Source organism: Thunnus thynnus, chromosome 17 (assembly GCF_963924715.1).
Source record: "Thunnus thynnus chromosome 17, fThuThy2.1, whole genome shotgun sequence".
Lineage (NCBI taxonomy): Eukaryota > Metazoa > Chordata > Actinopteri > Scombriformes > Scombridae > Thunnus > Thunnus thynnus.
Genome location: NC_089533.1, coordinates 5313646 through 5340226, shown reverse-complemented (window position 1 = coordinate 5340226; position 26581 = coordinate 5313646). Strand labels below are relative to the sequence as shown.

The 26581-nt window shown below is 37.4% G+C and overlaps 2 protein-coding genes and 1 long non-coding RNA gene across 3 annotated transcripts in view; all 3 read left to right on the top strand.

The window, feature by feature from the left end:
* Window positions 1-26581, top strand: part of LOC137168134 (uncharacterized) — a 42405-nt gene that overhangs the window by 7940 nt on the left and 7884 nt on the right. The window lies entirely within an intron of this gene.
* Window positions 1079-26230, top strand: LOC137168204 (uncharacterized). Its single transcript, XM_067570710.1, is given in 7 exon segments — window positions 1079-2075; window positions 3236-3832; window positions 17103-17222; window positions 18606-19505; window positions 22855-23451; window positions 23573-23686; window positions 24547-26230. Coding segments are annotated over 7 exon segments (3249 nt in total). The 5' UTR covers window positions 1079-2061; the 3' UTR covers window positions 25454-26230.
* LOC137168140 (uncharacterized) lies at window positions 10986-14609 on the top strand. Its single transcript, XR_010924241.1, has 4 exons — window positions 10986-11184; window positions 11671-11726; window positions 12685-12741; window positions 14054-14609. It is a non-coding gene; the product is annotated as an uncharacterized lncRNA (long non-coding RNA).

The window sequence follows — 26581 nt, the reverse complement described above, 5'->3', positions numbered from 1 at the left end:
CACTTTAGTGTGGTACCATATGAGATTTGAAATGAGGGACTACGTGGATTATAAACTCTCTATATATACACATTTAACTACAAGTTTAAAGTTATTCATATGGCCCCAATATTCCAAAACTAAACTAAGTGAAATCTATCTCATAGTATCACTAATATGTGATTGGCTGAAGGGTCACATGGTCATTTATTGTGATTTTGTCTTGGCTTTAAGTATTCTGATTATTTTTTAGGGTATTTAAAGGACGGGTTCACAATTTTTCAAGTCTGTCCTAAAACAACAGTCAGGAACCCAAATGAACATTGAAGCATGTTTTTCTTGCTGTAATCATTCCTCCTGGTCATACTGACCATCAGAAGATCCCTTCATAATGCACTTACAATGTAAGTGATGGGGGACAAAATCCACAGTCCTCCTTCTGTGCAAAAATGTATTCAAAAGTTTATCTGATACTAATATGAAGCTTCAGCGTCCAAATGAGTCAAATCAAGTAGATATCTTTCAACGTTACAGTCTTTTTAGTGCCAAAGTTCCTCTTTTTGTTACTACACTTCCACCACAGCTCAACAGGAAACACAAAGAGGGAAGTTGATGCTTGATGAAATGTATTTTTAAAGCAACACAAATCATTTCATCTCATTTCATCAATAATGAAAACTATTTCTGTTATAGAAAAGTTTGAATTTTAATTAAAATCTATGCATGCATATATACATTGTATGCATGTTGGATTACAAGTTTGCAGCTGTCATTGTATTCATGTCAATCTGCACATTTGTGAATATTCTTTCTGTGACTTCACATTTATAACACGGGCGTGTAAATATTTTCTAAGGGGACATTTTTTCAACAAGCTCTTTTTTTTTTTTTACAGGTTTTACAAGTTCTCACATCAGAAGTCTACAAGCTCTAACATTTTGCAACATTTTTACCTTCATAGAAAAGTCCATTCTCAGTGTTTGTGCACTGGTGGCTTCAAGTTTCCACATCCCACTTGTGTAAGTTGCATACAGAACCACGATAGACTGCAAACTGGTTGTGATGTCACAAATCATGCTCGTAGGTACAAAGTTTGTATTTATTTATTTTGTATCAGTGAATCCAATTTTTAATTTGAATATATAAGATTTGTATAATCAATGGAAACGAATATTTGAAGAGCGGAAAGACAGTTTGCTGAAGAGAACAACGTTAGGTTACAAAACAAGTGGAGTTTTCAGAATATGCATAGAGCCATGCAATTTCAGAGAACATTTTTACACTGGCATGCAAACTTTGCTATCTGTTGAACAAATAGCAACTTGTTTTAGTGAGCAGTATTCACATGGGGACTTGACGAATTGACACAGAAAGGCACATAATGAGTTTACACCACAGATCTGTGTCTCAATACTGATGCTCATTTTATGTGACCAGTTGCAGGACCTATGCAGGAGGTGGGAAGACTTTTCTAATTTTTCTTACTAGACACGTCACTCATAATCATTAATCACTGCAGACCCCTCACACCCTGGACATAACCTGTTCCACTTTCTCCTCTCTGGTAGCTGCTACAGACCACGTTGCACCAACACCACCAGGCACAGTTTCTTCCCTCTCGCCATCACACTGAAGAACAGTTAAAGCTACTTTTTTTTTTTTTTTTTTTACCTATGAAACACTTTCACTCAGATGCTGTGTAATCATTTTTTTAAACATTAAACCATGAACAGAAAGTTCACAGTCATGTGGATTTTACAAACATTATTTTAAATTTACAATTTATCAATGAACTCATGTGTTTACATATTTGATATTAGTAAAGTATGAAATATTTAATATAATTTAGTATTTTTGGATGGAAACAGAAGGAAATAGGGTGGAAGGCATCACTTTAAGACTGTTGGTTTCAATAATCAATCTAAACCTTAATGTCACAGTCTGAATAACTTGCACAGAGGAAGGAAGTATATGGGTGGGTGTTGTTTGTGTGAATGACTTTGTCTTAAAAAGCTGCTCAACAACTGTATCTCAATAGACACATATTAGTACATAAGGGAAGAAGACACTGAGAGACGACAAATGTCTGCGGAAAGGTAAGTTTTGATTCATTGAACTACTGCTGCCTCTGTGTAGTAATTTCAATGTGCACTTTATATCCAAATCAACATGTAATTAATATATTTGACATATTTAGTATTGTAAACACCAAACATATATTATATATTATATTATATTTGGGGTGTGTGTGTGTTGCTCATTTTCAGCAGCAAACTGAGGTGCGTATGCTCACCTCTGCTTCTGGGTTGGGTTGCCAGGTCACCATCTCACACAGAAACTGAGGAGCCCCCATTTGTTTTGTATCACCATGAGATCCAATTTAATTCAATTCAAATTTTTTATATAGCACCAAATTATGACAAATGTCATCTTAGGGCACTTTTCACAAGGAGCAGGTCTGGACCGTTAAACGGGACATTAATGGGAAAAATTACTAATTGGGAGAAAGGGTTAAAAATAGGGAGACTCCTGCAAAAAGTGGGAGTGTTGGGAAGTGTGTTAATTTGGATCTGATCATCTGTCAAACCCCTTATGTATCAGTGTTCCACTGGATTTAAAATCTGGTGTTTTGATCAGTTTAATAAAGTTTATCTTTTATTATTGAAAAAGGAGGTTCTGTCAGGTCTCTCTCCTGCACTGACTTGCAAAACTAGTGTGGACATAAAGTAGGTGTTGCAAGTCCCCGATGATATTTTCTTTTCATTTGTTTGCACATTTCACTTCCTGGACATCTATCTTCGGTTTACACAAACGTTGTTGTTTTGTCTTACAGAGGAAAACTGCAGAAGGCCTTGTGCCAGTACAAAAAAGAAACCCTCACTGATATTAATGTGCTAAAAGAATTCAATGAGAGCCTCCCTGAATGGAAAGATGCAAGGAAGAAAGAGTTACAAAGGATTAGGGACATTAAAGACAGAGCTGACAAAATTGACCTGAGCATCAGCCATGTTAAACAGCCAGAGAACAAAGTCAAGGCTTTTCTGAAATACATGAAGAGCAAGGTGACCCATGCGTACTTTTCAACAGTTCTGAATATTTTTTTCCATCAAATGCAGAATGGTAGATTTTCAGACTTTTCTCCTGTACTGGCACAGAGCAAATGTGGAGGGGGTTGGTTTACTCCACATTAACAGTCCTGTTGATTGTTTGAATTAGTTTTGAAATCTCACACACTGGATGTTGTTTTGTTTTACAGAGAGGAACTACAGGAGGCCTTGTGCCAGTACACCACAGATACCCTTATCTGCATTGACACAGTGAGAGGCTTCTGTGAGAAGATCCCTAAATGGATGCTTGGGAGGGAGACAGAGTTAAACATGATTATGGACATTAAAGACAGAGCTGACAAAATCGACCTGAGCATTGGCCATGTTACCCAGTCAGAGAAGAGAGGCAAGGCTTTGCTGGAATACATGAAGAGCAAGGCGACCCAGATGACTGCAGACAGCAGATGTAAAGAGCTGGAGAGGGAGCTGGCTGCTGTGCTGAAGGACACTCTGGGAGGCCTGGAGAAGCTCAACTGCTTCCTGGATGCAGTGGAGAGGCTGGCGGTCACCTCGCTGCATGTGTTTAATGAGGAGAACCGGGAGTTACATCTGCCCCAAGAGATCAGCCCTGACACTGTTCAGGTTGTCATCATTGCTGCACGGCGGGTCTGCCCACTCCTCCTCCAGTTTAAAAGAGATGCAAATGCCTTCTTCCTTCCCAAACTTCAGAATGTGGAAGTGCTCACATATCAGTTGGACAAATACATCCAGACCACCCAGAAGATCTGTGACAAGTTAGAGAAAAGGTAAACTGACAGTTAATTTACAACAGCACATTCTGTTCTTTAAAATAATATACAGATTTGGAAAAGAAACAATATATATTGTAGAAAGTAAGTGGAACTGTGTCGTTCACAGCTGTTTCAGTGAGTTTTCCCTGAAGATGGCTACGAATACTGTGGTAGACCTCGATGTGAATATGTCTGAAGATGACATACGAAGGATGCTTTGTCACATTAATCAGCTTGAGGAAATCAGGTAAGCAATGCTCCTGTGTTTGACCCACAGTATAGAAAGATGGGCGCTGCAAGGTGTGATGTCACCTATTGGTTTCCATTGGAGCCAGTTTGAAGCCCTGTCGCAACACCGAATGGTGCACACTTGGGTTAACGCTAGCACAATTTAGTTAAAGTAGCTAACAGGGCAGGTATCATAATCAAGTAACATTAAACTTACTGAAATATTGCGACAATAGTTTGACTCAGTGTGAGTCCTGGAGCCGGGAGAGCAGCAGGTGAGCCAAATGTCATCAGCTGTCAATCAACGCCCACACAGCAGACACCAAAGCTAGGCTCCTATATGTCTTCAAATCTTATTAATGGAGCAATAATTTACAAAATGACCACCAGCACATTTATAAGAAGGTCTGAATCAAGCAATTATTGTGACTTTAGTGAGAGCAATGATTGACTTCATATTTCTACAGAGAAGTTGATGCTTTTTGAATGGGAGTCAATTGGAGCCAGCATTTAACGGCCATCACTGGCGTTGCACTGCATGTGCTTCCACATTGGCTTCAGCCTCAAGCTGATGTAGTTGTAGTTTGTTTTGTCCCCAAATATTATGTCAGCATGGTTGTGCACAGTGTCTGTAGTTACAGTAATGTAAATTTAATCAGCAATGAATGATCCTCAAAAGTCTGGTAACATACTGCAAAAATAGGTGTACAGTGCAAAAGTATGTGTTTGCTTGCTTGATGGCATCCTACTCTGCAGAAAGGTCACAGTCCAAGCTGCTAGTGGCAACAGCACAGTGGATATTAATGTCAGTCTGTCGGACTGTCAATGTACCACTTTGGTTCAGATTGAAATATGTCAACAACTATTGGATGGATTGCCATAAACTTTGCTGTGAAACATTCACGGTCCCCAGACAGTGTAGTCTAATGACTTTGGTGATTAGGTCGAAATCCACAGTGTGTCCGCACAGTCATTTTGTGCAAAAACACATTTAAAAGTTGATCTGATGCTCATATGAGGCTTCAGCAGCCTGAGTCAGTCTTATCAAGTGGATATCTGACACATTTACAGTCTTTTCAGCATCAAATTCCCTCTTTGTGTTTCCTCGGACAGATTTTCCCTGTTGAGCTGCGTTGTAAGTATAGTAACAAAAAGAGGGACTTTGGCACTAGAAAGACTGTAATGTTGAAAGATATCTGCTTGATTTGACTCATTTGGACGACTGAAGCTTCATATTAGCATCAGATAAACTTTTTTTTTTGCATAGAAGAATGCTTGTGGATTTTCACTTACATTGTAAGTGCATTATGAAGGGATCTTCTAATGGCCAGTATGGTCAGGAGAAATGATTATGGCCAGAGAAACCTATTTCAATGTTCATTTGGGCACCTGACTGTTATTTCAAGGGACTTGAAAAATTGTGAACCTGTCCTTTTAAAGCTAATTTTCATTCTTTTGAGACGTGTATTCTTCTTATATATTCTATTTCTTAATTTTTTCTTTTCTCTTCATCAGGATGGACCAGCACTTCCGGATGGTGTTCTTGTTCGAGGAGGAATCATGTCATCACTTCATCAGTGAGTTTGATGAACGACAGCCCAGGATGCTGCAGTTTCTAAATGACCTGGAGGAGAGTGCTGTTCAGCTAGACAGGATGAATAAGGGGGCAAAGATCTCCAGCGTGGCAGGAAGCTCGGTTGGCGCGGTTGGTGGTGTTCTTTCCATCATTGGTTTGGCATTAATTCCTGTAACAGCCGGAGTGTCTCTCGCTCTGACAATGACTGGGGTGGGGCTGGGAATTACCAGTGGAGTTAACAGCGCTGTCACCACAGCCACAGAGATTGGAGTCAACCGCACATATCAAAAGAAAGCCAGTGAAGCCTTCAAGAGCTTCATGGAGGATGTGCAGAGTCTCCAGGATTGTCTGGACGAGGTCACCAACAGGGAAGCAAGTCAGATAGATGTGGCTGTGGGAGTAAGCAAGGTGCTTTGTAAAGTTGGTCTTGTTGGAAAAAGCATAGATTCATTTGTTGATGCTGCCTCTGCTGTTAAGATGTTGAAAAGTGAAGAGCTGATTGTAGGTGCTGGTAAGGTGGTGGCCCAGGAAGGTAAAGCATTACGTAACGTGCCCAGAGTGGCATCAGATATCCCAGATATTGGTCAGGCAGCAGTCAAAGGGCCCCTTGCTCTCTCCAAGTCAGCCAGGGCTGGTTTCATTGCGCTCAATGCTCTTTTCGTTGGCATGGACATCTACAACATCTGTAAAGACAGCATCAGTCTGGCCAAAGGCAACGAGACCGAAGTCTCACAGTTCATCAGAGCCAGAGCTGCACTTTGGAGCTCAGAGATGGACTCATGGAAGAAAATCCACGATTCGCTGTGTCAGGGTCTGCTGACATCGGAAAAAAAACAAGCTACTCTGGAGACGCCATTTGAGCCAGAGATGGAGATCAAGAAAGATAAAGAAACAGAAATGGAATTTCCATCCGGTGGATGAAAAAGTGAAAGAAAAACAGTCTTGTGTAATACAGTAGAACCAGCAGTAGTCTCACAAAGTGCTTTTTTGACAACTCTGATTAATGTGAATGAAACATGTATGAAGATTCAATCTTGCTAACAGCTGTAAATCATTGATCAGTGTTGAACATCATTTAAGTCTGTTCATGAGAAATTCTTAATTAGCTGCATTTCTAATGACAAACCGATTAATTGAGTCTGTATGTGTTTTCCTTGACTAGATTTCTATACCTTTTGCCAACTTTGAAGCTTGTTTAAACACATAATGCATTATATCTGCCATTCAGTGATATGATATTTGATATTTGATATTTGATTTAGAATAATAGAATGAGAAAAATAAGAAAATTACTTTTAACACAAGAGTTGCCATTTTCTACCATGTCCAATGCTCCAGTGTATATTTTACCACACAAAGAGAGCACAATACTTAGATTAGATTGTATTAGAATAATGCTAGATGCCTTTTCTGCTTCATTTATTAGACACCAAGTAGATATTGTGGTGCGTGCACATTGTGAGGCTCAGCATCTCACCGTATTTTTGGGATATTTACTTAACTATCTCTGAAGATATAGCATCACTTATGCTGTAGCACTTACTTTAGTGCACTCATCTGTAAATAATACTGTATTTTTGCACTTCTGGTTGGATGCTAACTGCATTTCATTGGCTTTGTACCCGTACTCTGCACAATGACAAAGTTGGATCTAATCTATTGTTTCATAAAACAGAAGCAGTTTTCCAAAGATGTGGTGTCCATGGAGATACCTGCTTTTGTCTTTGCAGTGTCTTATTTTTGTAATGCTTTGATTTTACAATGAAACTATATTACTGGTTTCATTACTTTTACTGTCTTGTTATTCTGACTTGAGAAAAGATCTGTATTCAATAAATGTATGTAAATGTAAGACACAGACTGACTTTCTTTCTTCTCTTTGTCTTAAACCTTTAGTCTTGTTTAGTTCAGTTTGGTAAGTTTTATTTGTATTCTAGAAAATTGAGTTTGGACACTAATTTTAAAGAAGAAATTTTAAAATGCTCTTCTTTGACTTGACTTCAACTGCTGGATGCAAGATGTCTCCTACTTCACTGTAAAGTCCATTCTCAGTGTTTGTGCTCTGGAGGCTTCAAGTTTCCACATCCCACTTGTGTAAGTTCCATACTGGACCATGATTGGCTGCTAAATGGTTTTGATGTCACAAATCATGCTTGTACCAAGGTACCAATTCTGTATTTACATTTTGTATTAGTGAATTCAATTTTTAATTTGAAGTTATAAGATTTGTATCATCAATGGCAACAAATCTTTGCAAACTGATCGGAAAGCTATCTGTTGAACAAATAGCAACTGTTTTAGTGACCAATATTCACATGGGGACTTGACAAATTCACACAGAAAGGTGCATAATGAGTTCACACCACATAATAATAATAATAATAATAATAATAATAATAATAATAATAATAATAATAATAATAATAATAATAATAATAATTATTATTATTATTATTATTATATATACCTAACAACTTTATTTGTATAGCACCTTTCACACAAAAAATGCAGCTCAAAGAACTTAACAACAGAAGAAATTACATGCTCACATAAAAAATACATAAAATGAACATAAAAAATGCAAATATACATAATATGGAAAATAAAACCCACTTGATAATATTAATAAATGTGAGATAAAATAACGTGAAAATAGAATACATAAAATGCATATTTCGGTGGTGGTAATTTGAGACTTCATAAGCAGAAAATCAAAGTACTTTGCAATGTGTACACAGTCTATAAATCAGCACCAAGGTCTTTGAAACCAGAGGCATAACAGCACTCCCTTTTCGCAATGGACACAAACTCACCACTGGTCATGATTAACTGAAATAAGCTTCTTTCAGCCCTTTTAACCCTAGAACATCTTCCCACGGTTTTAACCTCACGGAGGGTCTTATCTGTGTCAGGAGCAAGCTGAAGCTGCCCTGGAAAAAAAACAAACAATGGACATAGACTCACCACTGATTGATATTGCAACAATATTGTAGGGATGACTATTGACACTTTCACAAAATATTTACACAATGAGGTTTTTGATAAATAATCATCATTAATGTGGATGTAATGACCAAGTGGGTAAAGGCAAAGAATAGAACTGCTAGAACAGTCTGGTGAGTTCAGAAAATAACATCACTTTACTGTAATGCAGCCTTTAAAACCAGGAAAAGCAACACTAATATCACGATATTACGATATCCAAAATCGAAGACAATATCTAGTCTCATATCACAGTACTGATATAATATTAATATACTGCCTAGCAAGTCTAATCTACTCACAATAAACACATTATATCAGGTCATATATAGGATAATAAGGTCAAATCTTTGCGGTTTGAAAACAGTCATGAGTGTAATATTAAAGGAAAGGGCTGGTGATTTTCTATATTTTTCTTATTGTCAACAAATGCCTGTATTCCTCTGTGCTGTAGGCCTCCACTGTTGCCCAAAATATAAAAACAAATCAATGAGTCCCACCACTGCACTGGGTCATATGTTCTTTCACCACAAAGAGTTTGGTCACGTTAGTTTGGTTAAAAATGGCTCCAAAGACTAATAACAGTGATCATGAAACACTTTTACTCAGAAGTTGTGTGATTATTTTATGAAACATTAAACCATGATCAGAAAGTTTCCTTGGTCATTATGGTTGGACAGAGGAAGACACTGAGACAAAAGGAGAAGATAAAGAGACTAAGCATGAAATGGTAGCCACAGAAAAACAAAGGGTTAATAAGAAAACAACAAGACAGACCAGCAGCGAAGAATCACCAACTGAGTCAAAGTGTCATGGATGGAAACACAGTGAAAACAAAACATTGTCAGTAGTCATATTAATAATGTTTTCCTTTCTCTTCTGGCCACAGTGATGTGGAGGTTATTACAAACATTATTCAGAATTTACATTATATCAATTAATTCATGTGTTTATATATTTACAAGTATGAAATATTTAACACATTTTAATATTTTAATATTTTTTCATATCAAATGTTTAGCTGCTGGACACAAGATGTCTCCTACTTCACTGAGAAGTATGAATGCATATTGTGAGTCAGGAGGAACTGGTGCTATAAGTGTTTCTGTGTAGATGCATTCATGTACCATTAATGCATGTTACTAACTTGGCCTCTTCCCTGGAGTTTTTTGTGCTTTCTCATCCTCAGGAGGCCCCGGGATCTGGACTGTGAGCAGTCGCTGCGGGGATGTCCTTCTCCGACTATTGCTGCTATTTGCTATTGCTAGTCATATATCTATTATTATTATTGTTCTTATTGTTGTTATTCTGCTTCTCTTTCTTTAACTATTCGTCAATTTGTTCCTCTCTTTCTAACACAAATAAAATAAATAAATGCAGAGAGCTCGAAAAACTAAATGACCTCTTATCTTTATGTCTCTACTTTACTTACAGTAAGACTCTAAGCATTAAAAATGTCTTTCACTCTGTTTATGTCTCAACTAACTAATCAACTAAATCAACTAAATCTTATAATGTCAGTTTATTCATGTGTAGGCCCACAGCACTGGTGAAAATACAGGATATATTTAGAAGATATTTTCTGCACAGTGTTTTGCATTCAAACATTAAATTTGCTGTTTTTCAGTTCACAGTTACTTTGTCGTCTGGAATCAGATCTGAGATCTGTTAAATGTGAGCACAAAGTCAGAGGTGTTATCCATGTGTAGTTGTGTGAGGAGTGAACTGAGATCAGCTGGGAACAAATACAGATGTTCTGGGTGTCCCGTTTCCATGGAAACAACACTGATTCCGCCCTGCCTCCTACAGCTTGTGTATACACCACTGTTCACAGTGCTTTTATAAAGGCTACTGTAGGTCATCTAATTTCATTTTCTACCAGTGTATCTCCAGCAGGTTTTACAGCACTGTGTAATCTATTACATCATCTAAACATATTTCAGAATATATTTTAATAATTATCATGAACTCATATTTTTTCTATTTTGCTAAAAAGAAAAAAAAGACACTTTTCGATGTAAAGATGCCTTTCCACCACTAGATGGTGCTGTTATACAAGACTTATGATATGTGAGCTGTTACTGAACCATGCAGTAAAAAAGTTATTTTTACTTTATATTACTCTTAAATATGATAGTTTTTTTGATATAAATATTGCTTTATATTATTATTATTATTATTATTATTATTGTTATTATTACATTTTACACATCAAAGGGCACAGCAATGCAGAAAATATATGAGTAAAAGCAGAGTAGGGATTTCTGGCACAACTTTACCTACTTCCACGGTGCATGAAGAAGAAAATAAGTATGAAGGTTTTCAAGACTCCAGCAACACTTGTACTATAAAGACTTTATCATGAGACCAGCGTGTTTCAACTCATGGCCTTCATCAGGGTCAGTTTAGGCTTACAACACACCACAAAGAACATAGAAAATTGAATTCGGTCTCAATCTCAAGATAAGGTTTAAACCTACAAAGGATACTTATGGAGAGATTTGATTAATATTTATTATTGTTCTGGGTTATCTCATCAAGTTATTTGTGTTTTTCCAACAGCACTTGAAGGCAGCATCAGGTAAACAGCGTTGGTCAGGTGAAGGTGTGCTGCTGCCTGTCTAACAGAGTTAGATATAACCGCTATTATTAATTTCTACAAAATTGATATGCTTGTCTTACATATGTATAGTTTTAGAGCCACTTGGTGGGTTAATAACTGCATAGATAGGGTTCCTCTTTGCGCACTGTATGTACCTCAGCAAAGAAAAATATTTCCAAGCTGGAAGTGGGTACACGTTAGCAATGTTGCAATGGATATTTTTAGGTTTCATTCCTTTAAATGTTTTTTGCAACAATCAGTGGCATGCATTTTGACTGTAAATACTACTATCATGTAATTGGAAAGTTACAGACTTTTGTTTGCAGGCATAGTAACTTTATCCACAAGCGGTTGCATGTTGAGCTAATGCTAGTTAGCTAGCCATGCACTTACTGGCTTGCTCCCAGCCGTAATATTTTCTAGTAATTATTTTAGATCGTAATTTTTCTACTCTTTGTTACATAGATCTGAATGCTTGCAGCTGTATAACACACTGTTGATGACAACAACCATTTTTACAGGTAGGCTTTGTGAAATGTGGGTTTCACATATTGTCATTGCATGAAAACCTCATGATTCCAGTTTTGTGATTTGTGTGAAATTAAGGCTTTTGTTGTCTTTCATTGGCCAATAGCGTTTCATGTCCCATTTATAGCCCATTGTAGAATTTTAGAGGTATATGGTAGTACAGTATAACACTATAAAAGTACATTTATTTTTCTGCATTCCTAAAATTTTGAAACAATGTTTTTGAACAACAGCAATAACATGTTGCACTATATAGGGCACAAAATGGTCTTTCATTTATTGTCTATGGACAAAATGTTTATTTAGAACATTTTAGAATCTTTATTGTGAATGTAAAAGAAAATAGGTCTTATTGTTTAGGTGCTCTATAGAAAATCATACATAATATTACCACTATACGATCACATGTTTGTTTTATAGCTAGAATGAAAAGAAAAAGACAATAATAGCATTGTAATGTGAAAATGTATTTTATATTGGTCTTTTGCTGAATGCTTGCAGTTGCATAACACACTATTGATGGCAACTGTGTGTTGCTGATTTTTGTACCAACTCCAGAATAAAGAGAGAAGCAGAGTGAGAGCAAGTCCTGTGTGGCCATGCTGTCCTTCCACCATCATAGACATAAGGGGACACAGCCACCATAAATCCACAGATAGACACAACCCATTACACCTGGACTTCAAACACTTTTATTGCTACCACACACAGTTTCAGCCTCCCACATATACTCACCTGGCTGCTGAGCCTGGAATGAGTTACTGCAGAAATGGGCGTGTGTCAACTTATTACTGTGAAGAACAGAAAACGAAAGCTAAGACAAAGTTTTGCCTTGCATGATTGCTAACCAGGTGGTGATTTGATTATTTCATCAGATTCAGTCAACTCATGCGTTGTGATCTTCAGCACAGTAAATGATCACATTTCCAATCTTGATTATTTTATTTATAGGATGATGAAACACTAATAAGGAAACAGCACAAAGAGAAGAAAAATGGCTGCGCCAAGGTAAAGTTTGAATCTTTAAGCTGCTGCTGCACAGAAAATGAGGGAAAGGCTTTTAATACTGTAAGAACAAAGTGTCAAAAAGGTGAAAGTGGATGCGTTGATTAGACAGCTCTTACAGACCTAAACTCAAAAACAAAAGAAAATTATTTGTTAATGGTTTATGTTACAGGTCCTTAAATTTTACACATTTTTTTCTGGAAAATTTCTCTGTAATTTGCAAACACTTTGCAAAATTGATGGTGCAATTTGGTGCAATTAAAAGAAAAATAGAAAAGACTTCTGTTAGTTTATATTTGGGTTAATTTTCAAAAAAAGAGTGTCCGTGTAGTTTGTGTGTCTAATGATAAATTAGCATTTTAGATTGTTTCTATAATGAGTGAGGGTCTATCAACAATCTCTTTCTTTCCTTTCTTTCCGTTTTGTAAGGGTTATGTAATTCGGTAGTATACGAGAAATTCATGTTTAAGAAAAAAATATGCTAAATGTATTTCTGTCAGTTCTGTCAGAATTCTGATGAGTGTAATTTATTGAGAGATTCTGAAAATAAACAACTAACATGTGAACCTAAATATAATGAGTTGGCACCTTAAACTTTAATTAGGTCTCATTATTGATCACGAACGGCAGCCAATCAGAAAGCGGTAATTTGGTGCAAACCAAGAAGCATTCTTATTAATTGTTCCAATGGAAAACAAGAGCAGCCTACCAAGGAAAAAGCCTGAGTCTATTGTGAAAAAGTAGGATATGATTCCATAGCTGAGGTGTTCAATAGAAGATTTTTTCTTGTTCTGCGCAATTTTGCTGATATGATATGATTATTGTTGTTTTATTATGCTGTTTAGTTTATGACGGACTTGCAGCGGTCTGGCAGAGAGCTCAAGTAAAATAACAAGGTCAAAGGTCCACAGAGGATTTGGGGGTCCTCCCCCAAGAAAATTTGATGTTATTTGAGTAAATCTATGCATTTTCACACTATTTTGGACTATTATCATTACAATATTTATTTAAAAAATACACTGTGCCATAAAAAATAATAATCAGAAAACATTGGTAAAACAGGCTTATAGCGAATGGATTTAAACAGTGATTTTCTCATCCTCCCATACTCAGACTGTAGCCACTAGCCAGCTGTAGGGACAGCTATGGTTAGAATTTTATCTTTTATCTTACCCACAAACAATTTATTTCTCGTTTTGCACATATCACAGACATACAACAGACTGCATTAATGTCATCTTGCCACTTTTTATTTCCTTGTTCCTACAACTGATAAAGATTTATACTGTTTGTTAATATTTGACTTTTGTTCCAGGTTTCTCATTCCAAAGCTGCTGTTCTATGATCAGATTTCCTTAAAGAACACTTCAGATTACAGATGAATGCAGAGAGTTAAGACTGTTTGTGAATCAACAGACCTGAAAAACCTGCTGGGAGTTTCATGTTTGTTCTTCTTCTGGCTGATTTCCTGGTTGAAGCTGCTGATTAATTTCATCTTCACTCATCAGCTTGATTCAGATTATTTTCAGTATCTAAAGGTATCATAACCAACAGTTTTGTGTCTACGGGTGTTAAAATGATTTGATAACAGTAGAGATGGTAGTTATAGTGATGAGTTATGTTGCTTTGTTGACTGCATTGATGGAATGAACGAAACGCCACAAGAAAGAAATGAACCAATAAAGAGTATTTATCAATACTCTGTATCGGTTCTTTTACATTACTAAATAATTGGGGGGTTTTGAATTATTATTTAAAAAATAATAACATAATAAATAACATCTCACTTGAAAGAAATACAAAATGTCAGTAAAATAAACAATATTCATGACATTAAAATCCTGAGTGAAGTTTAGAAAGAATGACAAACACAGACACAGACAGCAAAACGCGGTAGAGACTCTCAATAGTTTCCCCGTGTGTCTACACAGGAGGTGTTCAGTTACACTGTTGAGCGTAGGTCACCCGTGTTTTCAAGAGCACTCAGAGCCCAATACTCAAATTTGTATGTAGTTGCGTGCGCAAAACGGAGGAAAAAAAGACTCGAAAGCCTGTCAAAAAACACAGGAAAACCGAATGTAGGACTAAACTGGCAATAAAGACAGACACGCCCCCCAAGAACACCTCAGCGCCCCCCTTTCAAAAACATTGCTTGCCTGAACACAAATGTGGCTTCTCTGAATTGGCACACGTCATTGTGCCAATGACATGTTTACCAGCCAAATCTGCCTTTTCTGGCTTCTACCTCTAAAAATGTTTTTTTGCATTTCACTCGCAGTTTTTCTACATCATCACGGGCCTCTTTGCAATAAGTGACATTTCTCTCCACTGTTGCACCACTCCAGTGTGGTAGTATGCTAATTACCAATAGTGGGCACATGCCTGTCAGTTTGGAATGAATCTGATTCACTAACATACGCATGGTGGTACAAAATGAACAAAATTGGCTGGTGTGCACATGTCATGAATCCAACAGTAATTTTGCATGTGCACTTATTTTGTGCACAAAGTAAGAACCTTTCTATGCATGCATTAGTGAGGCCCAATGTCTTGTTGGAAGGTGAACCTTTGGCCCAGTCTGAGGTCCTGTGCGCTCTTGACCAGGTTTTCATTAAGTATATCTCTGTACTTTGCTCCGTTCAGCTTTCCCTCAACACATACCAGTTCCCCAGTCCCTGCCGCTGAAAAACACCCCCACAGCGTGACGCTGCCACCACCATGATTCACCGTTGGGATGGTAGTGGGCAGGTGATGAGTGGTGCCTGGTTTCCTCCAGACATGATGCTTAGAATTGAGGCCAAACAATTAAATCTTGGTTTCAGCAGACCAGAGAATCTTGTTTCTCACAGTCTGAGAGTCCTTTGGGTGCTGTTTTGCAAACTCCAAGTAGGTTTTCCTGTGTCTTTCACTGGGGAGAGGTTTCCATCCAGAGACTCTGCCATAAAGTCCGGATTGGTGGAGTATTGCAGTGATGGTTGTCCTTCTGAGAGTTTCTCCCATCTCAAATCAGGATCTCTGGAGATTGGCCAGAGTGACCATTGGGTTCTTGGTCACCTCTCTTACCAAGGCCCTTCTTCACTGATTGCTCAGTTTGGCTGGGCGGACAGCTCTAGGAAGGGTCCTGGTTGTTCCAAACTTCTTCCATTTAAGAATTATGAAGGCCGCTGTGCTCTTGGGAACCTTCAATGCCACAGAAATTTTTTGTAGCCTTCCCCAGATCTGTGCCTCAAATCAATCTTGTCTGCAGCTAGCTCCTTCAACCTCATGGCTTGGTTATTGCTTTGATATGTATTTTCAGCTCTGAGACCTTATATAGACAGGTGTATGCCTTTCCAAATCATGTCCAATCAATTGAATATACCACAGGTGGTGTAGAAACATTTCAAAGATGATCAAGAAAAATGGAAGCCAACTGAGCAAAATTTCAAGCTTTTGAAGATATTAAACAAATGACATATAACGTGTTAATTAGTGAGCATTGAAGATGCTGGTAGGTGGATTTTGTTAGTTGTTTTGTTGTTGTATCGTCTTTGTGCTAGCGAATCATTTCATTTCATTTCAAGTGTCCGAATACTTATGTCAATGTGATATTTCCATTTTTCAGTTTGAATAAATTTGCAAAAATTTCTAAAATCCTGTTTTTGCTTTGTCATTATGGAATAGTGAGTTTAGACTGATGAGGGAAAAAAATGTCACTTCCTGAACAACTATCATTGGTTTGCACACATGTTGTTGTTTTGTCTTACAGAGGGAACCTGCAGAGGGCCTTGTGCCAGTACACCAAAGATACCCTCAGTTATATTTACACGCTAAAAGAATTCAGAGAGAGGCTTCCTGAATGGATAGATGCAAGGAAGGAAGAGATGAAGACGGTGACAGATATCAAAAAGAGAGATGAGAAGCATGAAGAGCTGGAGAAGGAGTTTGCTACTGTGTTGAAGGTCACTCTGGGAGGCCTGGAGAAGCTCGACTGCTTCCTGGATGCAGTGGAGAGGCTGGCGGTCACCTCACTGCATGTGTTTAATGAGGAAAACCAGGTGTTACATCTGCCCCAAGACATCAGCCCTGACAATGTTCAGGTTGGTATCATTGCTGCTCGGCTGGTCTGCCCACTCATCCTTGACTTTAAAAGAGATGCGAAGGCCTTCTTCCTTCCCAAACTTCAGAATGTGGAAGTGCTGGAATATCAGTTGGACAAATACATCCAGACCACCCAGAAGATCTGTGACAAGTTAGAGGAAAGGTAAAATCTTTCAGTCATGAACAGCACCTTCTATTTTTTGTTGAAATAATACGCTGATTGTGCAAAAGACATTATTTGAAGTCATATTCATAAATTAATGGTACAATTATATAATTCACAGCTCTTTCAGTGAGTTTTGCCAGAGGATGAATATGGAAACTGTGGTAGATCTTGATGTGGATTTGTCTGAAGATGACATACAAAGGATGCTTTGTCACATCAATCAGCTTAATGAAATCAGGTAAGCATAAAGTGATAATAAGAGGTTTGGTGGTGCTAAAATATTACCTCATTGCAGTTGTGCAAAGTTGTGTACTTCTGAAATGTAGTCGACACTTTCAATAGTAGAGACAGTTTGAGCTATAATTGGTATTTCAGCTATTTAAAAACATGTTGTATAGAACAGATGTTTACAAAATTATTGGGCATCCAAAAGCACAAATATTCTGTAGAGGTTTGGCTGGAAGTTGTCTTTAGAACGCAATACTGAAAGGTTCAAGTAGTTAATTTACTTTTGATTCCATTTCATCAACAACATCTAATCAGTATTATGTCAGTGTACTGTAGAGTTCAATAGACTTTACAGACAACAACTTCTCTCTGTACCAAAGATTAAAATACAGTATGTCTGATATAATAAAAGCCTTTTAAACACTAAATTCAGTGACAAATGGGATTACATTTCCAGTGATTAATTGATCTCTCATTATGTTATAACTAGTACAGTCTGTATGAATCGTGTAAACTCGAAACATTGAAAATATATGCAATGATTACATGTTATTTGTTTATTGATAAAAGAATGCAGGTGCACTGAAAGGACACTAGGGGCAATATGACCCTGATTATGAAGAACACATGACAGTTTATGTGGGTGGCTGTAGTTCAACTAGTAGAGCAGAACATCCATTGACTGCAGGAGAGTTTGTGGTTCAATCCCCTGCTTCTTCTTTCCACATGTTGAAGTGTGTAAATGAGAAGGAAATTGTGCTAAATAACTGCAGCAAAACTTACCTTGTCTGTTCAAATAGCAGATATACTCTCTTTTGCTTCAATTCTTTACCTTAAACGTCCAGTATTAAATTGGGTAACATATAAAATGATAATTACCAAAACACAGTTACTTCTCTAACAAAAAATACAGCTTGATGTGGCTCATTTGACAAATGCTTTTGTCCAAAGTGACTTCCTATTCATACAATTGAGAGTAATTTTCAAGGTTCAGTGTGTTGCTTGAGGACACTTCGACACATGGAAAGGAGGAGCCAGGGATTGACCCACCAACTCTATGATTAGTAACTAAATTATGGCGAGTATATCCAACTGGTAGAATATATCAGACATGTAAGTTTCTGGAGACAGTTTTGGTTCAGGTGTTCATTGAGCCCAGATTCTGAGTTTTGTTCTCTGCTGATTTTATGACTTGTAACTATTTTGTGCTCATCTTTGCTGAGGTGATTTATTGCTGCTTTAGCCTCCTATAGTGTGTGTTAAATAAATGTGGAAAACATGTACCAAATCCCAAGTGTTTTTCATACTGTATTTTTAAATATCATGTTATGGTTAACAATGTCTTCTCTTTTTTTCTCTCTTCTTTTCTTCCTTTTTCTTTTCTCTTCATCAGGATGGACCAAGACTTCCGGATGGTGTTCTTGTTCAAGGAGGAATCATGTCGTCGCTTCATCAGTGACTTTGATGAACGAAAGCCCAGAATGCTGCAGTTTCTAAATGACATGGAGGAGACTTGTGTTCAGCTAGACAGGATGAATAAGGGGTCAAAGATCTCCAGTGTGGCAGGAAGCTCGGTTGGGGCGGTTGGAGGTGTTCTTACCATCATTGGTTTGGCTTTAATTCCTGTAACAGCTGGAGCATCTCTCGCTCTGACAATGACTGGGGTGGGGCTGGGAATTACCAGCGGAGTCAACAGTGCTGTCACCACAGTCACAAAGATTGGAGTCAACCGCAGATATCAAAAGAAAGCCAATGAAGCCTTCCAGAGCTTCATGGAGGATGTGCAGAGTCTCCAGGATTGTCTGGAGGAGGTGTCCAGACAAACAGTCACCAACATGAAAGCAAGTAAGAAAGATATGGCTACGGGAGTAGGCAAGGTGCTTTTGACAGTTGGTGGTGTTGGAAAAGGTATTAAGTCAGTTGCTGATGATGCCTCTGTTATGAAGATGTTGAAAAGTAATAAGCAGATAGCAGGTGCTGGCAAAGTGTCGGATGTCCCAGATGCTGGTCAGGCAGCAGTCAAAGGGTCCCTTGCTCTCACCAAGTCAGCCAGGGCTGGTCTCATCGGGCTCAATGCTCTTTTCATTGGCATGGACATCTTCACCATCTGTAAAGACAGCATCAGTCTGGCCAAAGGCAGTGAGACTGAAGTCTCACAGCTCATCAGAGCCAGAGCTGCACTTTGGAGCTCAGAGATGGACTCATGGAAGAAGATCCGTGATTCTTTGCGTCAGGGTCTGCGGACGTCAGAGAAAAAACAAGCTATCCTGGAGAGACCGTTTTATCCACAGAAGTAGATAGAAACACAATGAAATTCCCATCTGATCAAGTGGGTGAAAAACAAATGAAAAACAGTTTTGTGCATGTATGAGGATTTAACCCTGCATACAGCAGAAAATCAATGAACATCCTCATTTAAGTTAATCTTTAGTGAATAAGCTTCTTATGACTGTTAACCAATTACTGTTTTCAATGATTACATAACCAGCATGTCTTTTTGTTTCTTGTTTCAGTCTATATATTGTACCTTTTGCAGATTATTTTAGTACATATATATATCACAAGTATATGACAAATACTTTAACTGAGAATAATTAAATGTCAATATAAAATGATTATGTTGGGTGTCAACCTCAGAGTTGCCATTTGAAGCCATTTACTGTAGTTCTTTACTTTCTGTAACATTTACTGATAATCTGAAGATAATCAGAATATGTGCAGTAGATTGTATTACTAGGTGTTTACTGTGCTTTAATCATCAGACACTGAAGTCAAATTATATCAGCATCTGGTTTGTTTTTTGCCTTTTGTTTTAAGTTTAATGTGTGACAACGTTTCATAAATTGGATCCATTATTACAGAGTCTGCTTGGACGCTGTAATAACACTGTTTTACCTCTTTGAAATGTTTTATTGTTGTAATGTTTTCATTTTATAATATAGTCTTGCTGTTTCATGATCTGTAACACCCATCTCAACATGTATGTAGCTCTTGTATGTATTCCTGATGAATCCAAATAAATGTAAATTCTGAACACAGACTTTAACAATCAATAAACAGATTTCTTCAAGTATCTTCTCATATTAAATGTGTTGTAGTTTGTTCATGATTCTCTTCTGTCAATCAATCTTTCAAAATAAAAGCACACCACACTTGGTATAAATAAAGCAAAATGATCTGATCCTGACGGGCCAGAGTGTGAGGTCTTGACCAACGCTGCTTGCAGCTTTAATTGTCCTTGTTTTGACTGTATATCCATGTGTATCTCCTGAACATTGTTGTACATTGAGAGCCACTAGAAACTGGAATCAAATTCCTTTTATATATAAACATAGTGTTCTTCGCCTCTTGTGACAACCTATACAAAATTATATCCAGTCACTCAGCACGTATATAACTTCCTTCACAGCCGTGGTTACAGCTGCAGAGGTCTGATACTGATTTCCTGTAAGTCTGAGATTCAATTTCACATGGTAGTTACAATGGCCTTAACCTCCTCAAATAGAAGAAAAGAGGGGAAAGGTCTGTTAATCTTTATTTGCAGTGATAATTTAAACTAATCAAGCAAAAAGCAACAAAACGTCACACATGTGGTGTAGCAGCGTCCCAATTTCAGACAGCTACCATGTCAAGCCTGCAACTCGTTTTTAAGCAGGATCAAAAGAGATCTGCTGAGCTGACATGATATAAATGTAAATGCAGTAAATAAGAAAAAATACATAATCATCTCAGTAATAACACAGTAATACGGGATAACAATAGTCTAATCTACTCACAATAAATTATATAAGGGTCATATCCTATCAATAATAGTGGGATAATAAGTAAAATGTCTGCATTTTGAAAACAGTAATGAGGTAAAAATTAAAGGATAAGACTGGTGATTTTCCTTTTTTAAAATTTTTCATTTTTTTATTCATTTATTTTTTACAAATGTCTGTATTCCTCTGTGCTGTAGACCTCCTCTGTTGTCCAAAAACATAAAAACATGTAAATGAGTCAAACTGCTGCACTGGTTGACATGTTCTTTCACCAATAAGAGTTTGGGTATGTTAGTTTGGTTAAAAACGGCTCCAAAGACTAATAACAGTGATCATGTTTTCTGTCTAAGCTACTTTTTAACCAATGAAACACTTTAAATCAGAGGTTACATGATCATTTTATTAAACATTAAACCAGAAACAGAAAGTTTACTTGTTCATTATGATTGTACAGAGGAAGACACTGAGACAAAAGGAGAAGATAAACAGACTAAGCATAAACTGGTAGCCACAGAAAAAGAAAGTGTAAGTAAGAAAACAACAAGACAGACCAGCAGCAAAGAATCACAAACTGAGTCAAAGTTTCATGGATGGAAACAGTGAAAACATAACAGTCAGTCAAATAAATCATGTTTTCCTTTCCCTTATGGCCACAGTCATGTAGATTTTATTACAAACATTATTTAGAATTTACAATTTATCAATTAATTCATGTGTCTACATATTTACAAGTATGAAATATTTAATAGATTTTAGTATTTTTGGATGGAAACAGAAGGAAATAGGGTGGCAGGCATCACTGTAAGACTGTTGGTTTCAATAATAAATCTAAATCTTCATGTCATAGTCCGAATAACTTTTCAGCAGAAAAAGGAAGTGTTTTTGGTTGGGTGGGGCTTGTTGGGACTGCTCAATATCTGTATTGGAATAGTCCCATATTAGTACATAAGGGAAGAAGACACTGAGAGACGACAAATGTCTGCCGAAAGGTACGTTTCGAATCATTGAACTACTGCTGTCTCTGTGTAGTAATTTCAATATGCACTTTATATCCAAATCAACCTGTAATTAATATATTTGACATATTTTATATTGTAAACACCAAAACTGTATATTATATTATACTTGGGGTGTGCGTGTGTTGGTGGGGGTTATAAATGCAACAAAAACAACAAAAAGCTATCAACAAAACGTATCCACTACAATAAAGTGAATGTGTTTCAGCTAAAATTCTGAATTTAAACTCAGAACTCAAATATAATTTTCATATGTGGCCCGAATCCTCTTCCGTATGAGACAAACCAGCCCCTCCTCTCATTTTCAGCAGCAAACTGAGGTGCGCATGCTCACCTCTGCTTCTGGGTTGGTTTGCCAGGTCACCATCTCACACAGAAACTGAGGAGCCCCCATTTGTTTTGTATCATCGTGAAATCCAATTTAATTCAATTTTTAAAAAAAATGTATATAGTGACAAATCATAACAAAAGTTATCTCAGGGCACTTTTGACATAGAGCAGGTCTAGACTGTTAAATGGGACATTAACTGGAGAAATTACCAATTGGGAGCAAAGCAGGAGAAAGGGTTAATAATAGGGAGACTCCTGCGAAAAGCGGGAGTGTTGGGAGGTGTGCTAATTTGGATCTGATCACCTTTCAAACCACTTATGTATCAGTGTTCCACTGGATTTAAAATCTGGTGTTTATCTTTTATTATTGAAAAAGGTCTCCTGTCAGGTCTCTCTCCTGCACTGACTTGCATAACTAGTGTGGAGATAAAGTAGATGTTGCAAGTCCCTGATGAGATTTTCTTTTCATTTGTTTGCACATTTCACTTCCTGGACAACTATCTATTTACGCAGACCTTGTTGTTTTGTCTTACAGAGGAAAACTGCAGAAGGCCTTGTGCCAGTACAAAAAAGAAACCCTCATTGATATTGACACGCTAACAGAATTCAATGAGAGCCTCCCTGAATGGAAAGATGCAAGGAAGAAAGAGTTACAAAGGATCAGGGACATTAAAGACAGAGCTGATGAAATTGACCTGAGCATCGGCCATGTTAAACAGTCAGAGAACAAAGGCAAGGCTATTGTGAAATATATGAAGAGCAAGGTGACCCTCGTGACTGCAGACAGCAGGCGTAAACAGCTGGAGAAGGAGCTTGCTGCTGTGTCGAGGGTCACTCTGAGAGGCCTGGAGAAGCTCAACTGCTTCCTGGATGCAGTGGAGGGGCTGGCGGTCACCTCGCTGCATGTGTTTGAGGAGGAGAACCAGGTGTTACATCTGCCCCAAGACATCAGCTCTGACACTGTTCAGGATGTCATCACTGCTGCTCGGCTGGTCTGCCCACTCATCCTTGACTTTAAAAGAGATGCGAAGGCCTTCTTCCTTCCCAAACTTCAGAATGTGGAAGTGCTGGCAAATCAGTTGGACAAATACATCCAGACCACCCAGGAGATCTGTGACAAGTTAGAGGAAAGGTAAAATTTTTCAATCATGAACAGCGCCTTCTATTTTTTGTTGAAATAATATGCTGATTGTGCAAAAGACATTATTTGAAATCATATCTATAAATTGATGGTATAATTATATAATTCACAGCTCTTTCAGTGAGTTTTGCCTGAGGATGAATATGGAAACTGTGGTAGATCTTGATTTGTCTGAAGATGACATACAAAAGATGCTTTGTCACATTAATCAGCTTAATGAAATCAGGTAAGCATGAAGTGATAATAAGAGGTTTGGTGGTGCTAAAATATTACCTCATTGCAGTTGTGCAAAGTTGTGTATTTCTGAAATGTAGTCGACACTTTCAATAGTAGAGACAGTTTGAGCTATAATTGGTATTTCAGATATTTAAAAACATGTTGTATAGAACAGATGTTTACAAAATAATTGGGCATCCAAAAGCACAAATCTTTCTCTCTTTTGCTTCAGTTCTTTACCTTAAATGTCCAGTATTAAATTGGGTAACATATAAAATGGTAATTACCAAAACACAGTTACTTATCTAACAAAAATTACATCTTGATGTGGCTCATTTGGCAAATGCTTTTGTCCAAAGTGACTTCCTGTTCATACAAATTAAGAGTAATTTTAATGGCTCAGTGTGTTACTTGAGGACACTTCGACACATGGAAAGGAGGAGCCAGGGATTGACCCACCAACTCTATGATTAGTAACTAAATTATGGCTATTATATCCAACTATTAGTATATTGTATATCGAACATGTAAGTTTCTGGAGACAGTTTTGGTTGAGGTGGAAAAGAGACAGGAAGACCTTCTTTGATTAAAAAAGGGATTTCTAAATTAGTCAGTATATTGAGCCCAGATTCTGTGTTTTGTTATATTTGCTATACAGATTTTATGACTTGTAACTATTTTGTGCTCATCTTTGCTGAGGTTATTTATTGCTGCTTTAGCCTCCTATAGTGTGTGTTAAATAAATGTGGAAAACATGTACAAAATCCCAAGTGTTTTTCATACTGTATTTTTAAATATCATGTTATAGTTAACAATGTCTACTCTTTTTTTTCTCTCTTCTTTTCTTCTTTTATCTTTTCTCTTCATCAGGATGGACCAACACTTCCGGATGGTGTTCTTGTTCAAGGAGGAATCATGTCGTCGCTTCATCAAAAAGTTTGATAAACGACAGACCAGGATGCTAAAGTCTCTGAATGTCCTGGAAGAGAGTGCTGTTCAACTAGACAGGATGAATAAGGGGTCAAAGATCTCCAGTGTGGCAGGAAGCTCGGTGGGGTTGATTGCAGGTATTTTTACCATCGCTGGGGCGGCATTAAGTCCTGTAACAGGTGGAGCGTCTCTCGCTCTGTCAATGACTGGGCTGGGCCTGGGAGTTACCAGAGGAGTTAACAAGATTATCACCAAAGTCACAGAGATTGGAGTCAACTGCACAAATCAAAAGAAAGCCAATGAAGCCCTCAAGAGCTTCATGAAGGATGTGAAGAGTATCCAGGGGTGTCTGGGGGAGGTGTCCAGTCAAACAGTCACCGAAAGTAAGGAAGGTGTGGTTGTGGAAGTAGGCGAGGTGCTTCGGGATGTGCGTGGTGTTGGAAAAAAGATTCATTCTGCTGTGAAAATGTTGAAAACTAAAAAGCAGATTGCAAATGCTGGCAACGTGGTGGCCCAGGAAAACATAGGGTTAGGTAACGTGTCCACAGTGGCGTCAGATATCTCAGATGGAGGTCGAGAAATAGTCAACGGGTCCCTTGAGGTCCCTAGTTCCATCATGCTCAGTTCTCTTTTCATTGGTATGGACATCTTCACCATCTGTAAAGACAGCGTCAGTCTGGCTAAAGGCCGCGAAACCGAAGTCTCACAGTTCATCAGAGCCAGAGCTGCACTTTGGAGATCAGAGATGGACTCGTGGAAGAAAATCCGTGACTCTTTGCATCAGGGTCTGCTGACATCAGAGGAAAAATGAGCTATCCTGGAGACGCCATTTTATCCACAGAGGTAGATAGAAACACAATGAAATTCCCATCTGATCAAGTGGGTGAAAAACAAATGAAAAAACAGTTTTGTGCATGTATGAGAATTTAATCCTGCATACAGCAGAAAATCACTGAACATCCACATTTAAGTTTATCTTTAGAGATTAAGTTGTGATTCTTATGACTGTTAACCAATTACAGTTTTCAATGATTACATAACCAACATGTTTTTTTTCTTTAGTCTATATATCGTACATTTTGCAGATTATTTTAGTATATATATATATATCACATTTAGTAATAAATACTTTAACTGAGAATAATTGCATATCAATATAAAATGGCTATGTTGGGTGTTAACCTCAGAGTTACCATTTGAAGCCATTTACTGTAGTTCTTTACTTTCTATAAACAAACATTTACTGATAATCTGAAGATAATCAGAATATGTGCAGTAGATTGTATTACTAGGTGTGTACTGCGCTTCAATCATCTGACACTGAAGTCAAATTATATCAGCATCTTGTTTGTTTTTTGCCTTTTGTTTTAAATTTAATGTGTGACAGTGTCAATTGAATCCATTATTACAGAGTCTGCAGGACACACTGTAATAACACTGTTTTACCTTTTTGAAATGTTTTATTGTTGTAATGCTTTCATTTTATAATATAGTCTTGCTGTTTCATGATCTGTAACACCCATCTCAACATGTATGTAGCTCTTGTATGTATTCCTGATGAATCCAAATAAATGTAAATTCTGAACACAGACTTTAACAATCAATAAACAGATTTCTTCAAGTATCTTCTCATATTAAATGTGTTGTAGTTTGTTCATGGTTCTCTTATATTTTAAAGCGACAAATGGCATAAATAAGAGAAATTATAGTCAATACTTTCTGTAAAGTGTTTAAGAAATTTTAAAAATTTTAATTTAAATCTATGCATGCATAGATGCAATGTATACATTTGGCTGTATGTCCATGTGTATCTCCTGAACATTGTTGAGTGTAAGTACATTGATAGTCAGTAGAAACTGGAGTCAAATTCCTTGTATGCATAAACATACTTGGCCTGTAGTGACAACCTACGCAAAATTAAAATCGGCCTCTTGGAGCTTTTTTTGCTTGCAATCTACAGGTAAAAACTTCTTTC